The sequence below is a fragment of the Ananas comosus genome, linkage group 1 (genome assembly GCF_001540865.1).
Source record: "Ananas comosus cultivar F153 linkage group 1, ASM154086v1, whole genome shotgun sequence".
Taxonomy (NCBI): domain Eukaryota; kingdom Viridiplantae; phylum Streptophyta; class Magnoliopsida; order Poales; family Bromeliaceae; genus Ananas; species Ananas comosus.
The window spans coordinates 3,236,224-3,242,381 of NC_033621.1; the positions used below are offsets into that span (position 1 = coordinate 3,236,224).

Consider the following 6,158-nt stretch of genomic DNA (forward strand, 5'->3'; position numbering starts at 1 on the left):
CTTTAAATCTGATAAAATTCTTAACATAATTAAAGTATGAGAATTTAAATAAAAAAATAAAAGTTGAGCGAATTTCAACAAAAAAAAAGAGAAAAAACCATTGAGGTAGCTGTTTTAAAATATCTTTAGTTTAAGGGGTCTTCGTACATTTTAAAGAGAGGGGAATTTTCCCAGTTTGGAAAATTTACCTTTCTACCCCTAAAGTTTCCTTGGGAGAACTCGGGGTACATTTATGGGTTCGCCGAACATATATACGTCAAGTACACATTCCCATTTCCCGCCAAAGGGTTGGCGCGAAGTTTTTTTCCCTCCTTTTTCTTTTTTAACTATTCTCTCTCTCTCTTTCTCTCTCTCTCTCGTTCTAGGGTTTCTCCTCCCAAGCCCCAACCAAATCCCCCTCCTTGGAGCCTCCCGCTATGCGAATCACTTCCACAGGGGCCAATTTTTGAGCAGGTGAATCGATTCTCATCTCCTTTTATTCGATCGATCGCCCAATCTCCGCAAATTAGGGCAATTTTCTCCGATTCTCGTAGTATCGGCGTTTCCGTTCCGGATCCGTGCTCCAACCCTACCGGATCTGAGTTCCGATCATGCTATGGTTTGTTCCGGTACCACTTTTAGGGTTTATTCCCCAAGTCTCCTGATTTTTTTTTTTAATTTTACTTTCATTCAGTATGTTTTCATATTTTCTCGACTATTTGGTGCTTTGGCTCTAATTCGGGAATTTTAGATCCGATTTGGTTAGGATTTCTCTTGCAACGTGTACTTCTCTCGCACTAGTTTCCATTTTCTTTGGATTTCATGAATCTTCTCCTAGGGTCGTTCAATTACTTATGAACTTGAGGAAATGGGTTTGATTTAGAAGATGATACTACTATAAATTTCCAGGGGGCTTGTAAAGGTTGCAACTTTTTGATAAAGCCACTTCCATGAATGGCAATGTATTCTATCACTTCTTGGGTTAGATATTGGTATAATAGTATTGGGTAACTTGTGAAAATGATGAAATATGCCCGTATTCTCTCTTTGCAAGAAGTCTATATTCTCATCCCTTTGATATTCCATAGTGCCACTAGATAACAATAGTTGTGCACTGGTGCTTTCAAATTCACTTTCGTTTTCCAGAAAAAAAAGGAAAAAAAAACTATCAGATTCTACATGTAGAGTAGATTTTGTCATAAGTTTACTAAGGAAGGAAAAGGAATGTAGAATACTACATTCAAGGTTTTCACCAATAGCAGCCAATTTCAGCCAGCTTGAAAGTCAATACTTTGGTGTAAACATTGCAATTCGCAGAAAAAGCAACACATATATGTAGAATAGATAGAGTGGTTGCAGATACTCGCTTTAAACTTTGTTTTGTGACTTAAGTAGGATATTTAAAATAGAAAAATTGAAGTTGGAAGGATGATTATTGAATTGAGCTCTAGTATACCTATATGATTCGTGGCAGTTTTTGATCAAAGTATGTTAGGCATGTTGACTCATTAACTCATTTATTGGCCACATTTGATCATACCAGCTACTTGGGAGTGTATTATGCCCTTGAATTATTTTTCTCACCCTTCACTTAAGTCATAACACTATTGTTTTGGATAAATTTTGCCCTTGTTGTACATGCATATTAATTTATCAGCATCAGTGTTAACTAGTCTGTCCATCTATCTTCATGCTTTCAGGATTACATTTCAAAGTCAATGGCTGTTTGAGGTGTAGGAAACCTGAAGGAACAATATTGCTTCCTGCAACAACGTGATAAGCAAAACAACAGTCTTTCAACTTCTAATGGGTCGCTCGCCATTGAAGGATCATTATGTGAATCTCCCAAGAAGACGCTCGTTAAGGCTTATGGGAATTAATGGCATATCAGAGGGCCCTAGTGGTGAAATAACTTCTCATAGTCGTATCAAAGTTGAGGTGACAGATCCTGAAGAAAGCACCTCTTCTTCCATACTAAACGATTGTGTAACTGTTGCCGCTAACAGCAGAAGTGACAAGAATTCTTGCAAGAAAGAAAGCAACTATGACATTGATGAACAAAATCCTCAGGACATATCATTAAAGGATCTACGAGCCAGATGTAAAGCTAAAAAGCGCAAAGTCCTAGAATCTTCTCCTTCCAAAGAAGGTGATGTTTGCGGCATCCTCCATCTTGATGAATCTCAAAAGAAGGATCCTACTAATGATGAATCTCAAAAGAAGGATCCTACTAATCTTAAGCCAAAAGAAGAGGAAGTCGATCTTGAGGAGCCCCTTATCATCTTAAAGTTGAAGCGATCTAAAGTATCTCCTTCCAAAAGATATACGATGAGAAAGAGTGAGCAAATATCTTCGCAGTGTTCTATTTCTCCCAATGCAAAATACAGTACTTCAGACCTACAATATACAAAGAGTGCAGCAGGTAAGTGACTTATTATATTTTCTAATGCTAGCGATGTTTTGGATTGCCTGATTGAGTTGCAATCAATTTGACTAATGATGATTTCTCTTTTCCAGCAGATGATAAAGAAAATATTAGAGTGAGCAGAACGATAGTTTTGATCAAAAAAGATGATTCTTTCCTGTCATCAGAACATGATCTAAGGAGGGATCCGCACTCCAGCCCTGATTTAGTTTATCATGTCAAAAGTGAGGCCTCGGAGATCTGTTCATCAATTGACTTAGATGTAGATGCCAATTCTCTTTCAGACATCAGCCCTCTTGACAGTTCATCGAGTGAGCTATTTCAAAAGGTAGAATCAGTCGATTCAGATTGTACAGAATCAGCTCGTTTCACTAACAATCTCCTTGATTTGTGTCTCCATCCAGCTGAACCAGCTTACATTTCTCCTAGCAGTCCTGATTTAGTTTGTACCATTGAAAATGATAGTGCTAGTATGATGTATGGTAATGCAAATAGTGTTGTTTCTACTTCAAATGATTCCAGTGCAAAACACAATTGCACATTGAACCTCTCTTCTGATCTGATTGAGATTAATAATGGAAATTCAGCAAGTAATGAAGATATAACCTCTAGTGATAGTGATTATCCTACTTGTTCTTTAAACAAATCTTCTGCTGATTATGTGGAAAACAGCGAGTACTGCTGTGCTTCTGAAGGTGCTCAAGAGCTCCTGGGTGGAGCTTTAAATATTGAACATGACCTGGCGATCAAAGGCATTGCACTTGAGGGAAGCATGCACAAAAGCACCGTAAATCAATTGGATCCATCGTTTATATGCCTCACTGGCAGCAATCGGGAAAACAGTGGTGATGATACTTGTATTACCATTACAGCAAGTGAAAATTCTAAAGATGATGGATTACCTTTGCAGGAGTTGCCAATAGAAACTGAAACAAAGGATGTGACCATTGATCCTGTTTTTCTTTATAATGAAGCACGTAGTCTCGTCGACACTTTTAAATTTGGTGCACAGGATGGGCGTCTTGAAAGCATAGTGTATGATGCCATTAATAACTATTCAGAGATAGAGACTAGTGAAACCACGTCATCTCATGGAGCAGATGGTGCTGCAGAAGGGACCTGGCGTACATCCATGCCTCAGTTATCTGAATGCTTTAATACTGTGGAAGACTCACCAACATTTAATGTAAGCTCGCCTAAAACTGACACTGCCTTATCTTCAAATGTGTGGCAAAGTATGAATAACCAAACAGCTAAAACAACTTATTATGCTGGTGATATGTATGAAATGGATGATGATGATGATAAGGGATCTACAGAAGCTCTTGAAGTCAAGTCTGCTCAGATTTTACCGCCATGTGCTAACATGGAAAACACTGACGTGGAAGAGCTTTCACATTCTGAAGCAGAGGAAAAGTGGCAAATCACTGTTGAACAGCCAGCTTCAGCTACAATTTATCTGGAAGCGGAAGATGAAGTCAGTCACATGAAACAAGATATAAGAAATAATCAAATATTGCCAGAAGAACATCCTCCGAAAAAGTTATTATCCAATAGAATGGTATGGATTGCCTCATGTATTTTTCCACCTTAGCAATCATAATTACCACTTATGTTTAATCATATTAGTTATGGCATTTTTGCAGACTATTTCTCCAACTTCTCAGGAAAAGCTTTGTCGGGCTATAACTGGTATTTATCTATGCGATGGGAATGAAATGCCCAGTAAGTACTTCAGCATCGTCTATATTTTGTTACCTTTTTTTTTTTTTTTTACTTGATTCATTATGCTTACTTGTGGCTTAATACAAATTTCCAGGGAGTAGGAAGAGGCTTTTGTTACTGTCTGGAAGTGGGGAACCTCAATCCTCGCTACAAACTGATAGCACCCCTAAGAAGCCAAAAAACAGTAGGGATTGTTCTCTTTCACCAGTACCCAAAGGGATTCTCAAATCAAGAGAAACTTCTCGCACGACAGCTTCTTCTTGCATGAAGAGTACATCGCCTGACGTAGACATAGAGAAGGCCATTGAATTCTCACAGTCGCAGATGCGCGGCATAGAAAATGTTGCAGTGAAACTTCTAAAGGGTTTGAAGTCCATGAAAAGCATAGTGGAGGAAACGGTGTCTTCAGAGGCACATTCTTTGCTTTCAAAATACACTGTTGATGAGGTAAACACACTATCTCCATTTGCTAGCTGTTTATATTATAGTTTGAATAATCTGGAATTTATTTTATTTTATTTTATTTTATATTGACTGTTCAGGCACATGGTGATTCCCTGTGCAGGAATGCTTTAATAATGAACCAACGTGCATGTAAAGTTAGCTTTGAGGCTTTTCATAATGAATTAACATGCTTTAGCAACATCCCTCCATTAAATTCACTGCACATCATCTAAATTTTGAGCTTGACATAGCGATATAGCTCCTCAATAATCAAGTATTGCAGTTCTATCTTAGTTCCTCGTATAACCATAACCATATTTTTTATGTTGTTTGTAAGGGAATGTTTTTGATACTTACAACATTTATTCCTTTTGTGCTGATCATATAAGTGCATCTTAGATGCTGAATTTAGTAATATTTTGCTTGCTTCACCTCTATGCCATAATTATTGGAACTGAGATGCTACTTAACATTGGATGCCTTTAACACATGTTATAACTGATAATTTTACTTTGATTTATGTTATTTACCATTTTTAAGTATAAATTATATCTTAGTGTTTCTATTGAAAACTAAAGAGACTTTAGATTCTTCTCTATTTTCGTTTTAGTCCTAGCCAGGTTTCCCAACCTCCATGCAGCTTATATTTCGCATTCTATATGCTTTGTTGCTAGTTTCTATATCTGCCTTAGTGAAGTAAAATGCACTGTTAGTGTTTGCTAGTCATAAATTTCAAGGTGGATAACATATTATTTAAACTCGTGAATCTTACGGAGATTATTCTTTTCTAACTTATTCAACACAGATCAAAGCAACCACAGAGAATGCAACAGAGCTTGAGAGGACAACAAGGAGGTGGCTAAATATAATGATGAAAGATTGCAACCGTTTCTGCAAAATATTGGTTTGCTTGCTATCTCTCTCTGAAGCTCTATAATTCTGAACAACTCATGCCCATGCTTCTTCGTGATCTAATCTAAATCATGTTGGTCAATGGGCAGAGATCAGCAGGGAACAACGCAGCTTCTCCTGTTAATGGTGTTCACAAGGGCCGGAGGAAGATAACTTTTGCAGATGAAGCAGGCGGCATGCTCTGCCATGTTAAGGTTTTCAATCAACAGGCAAGTTCTCTTGACGGACCTGAAACCGAGAAAGTTGGGTCTTAAAACAAAGATGCAAAACTATTTTTAGCATCCTTCTATGTCTATGATCCTCATAGAAGAAAGCTAAATAATCTGCACAATTCCGAGGCAAGCTCCTTACGCAGAGATCGTGAGATTGCTGGGACGACTCCACTTGTACAAAGTCTCATCTCAATGTGCCTCGGCAATAATGCTAGAGTACTGCCATTCAGTTGTTGTTAAACTATTGCCAGAAGAGAAAGTTTAGGATTCTGTCGGATCAGGCTCGTTGTAAGTGTGACATAAGTTACTAAATTAGCTATAGAGAGTTGTTTGGTAAGGAAAATCTTTCTAACTTGTCTTTAGGGAAGGCTACTGATTGTAAGAAAACATGCAAGGAAGAGAGAACTTATCTCTTCTGATCATAATTGATGGATGGTATCCTGTATTTGTTGTTTGACAAA

At 37.7% G+C, this 6,158-nt stretch overlaps 1 protein-coding gene across 2 annotated transcripts; it reads left to right on the plus strand.

Moving 5' to 3' along the window:
* Positions 380-6,158, plus strand: LOC109718514. Of its 2 annotated transcripts, none has more exons than XM_020244772.1 (7): positions 380-598; positions 1,680-2,401; positions 2,497-3,965; positions 4,051-4,129; positions 4,224-4,576; positions 5,379-5,477; positions 5,575-6,158. In XM_020244772.1, exons 2-7 carry the CDS (start codon positions 1,786-1,788, stop codon positions 5,737-5,739), a joined length of 2,781 nt encoding a protein of 926 aa, XP_020100361.1. In that variant the 5' UTR covers positions 380-598; positions 1,680-1,785; the 3' UTR covers positions 5,740-6,158. The 2 variants fall into 2 exon arrangements, with proteins under 2 accessions (XP_020100361.1, XP_020100364.1); XM_020244775.1 differs by having other exon boundaries at positions 2,500-3,965.

Coding starts and splice junctions, on each gene's coding strand:
- LOC109718514 (XM_020244772.1), top strand. CDS start 1,786: ATGGGTCGCTCGCCATTGAAGGATCATTATGTGAATCTCCCAAGAAGA. Junction 3,966..4,050: donor AGTTATTATCCAATAGAATG/GTATGGATTGCC, acceptor GCATTTTTGCAG/ACTATTTCTCCAACTTCTCA. Junction 5,478..5,574: donor ACCGTTTCTGCAAAATATTG/GTTTGCTTGCTA, acceptor GTCAATGGGCAG/AGATCAGCAGGGAACAACGC.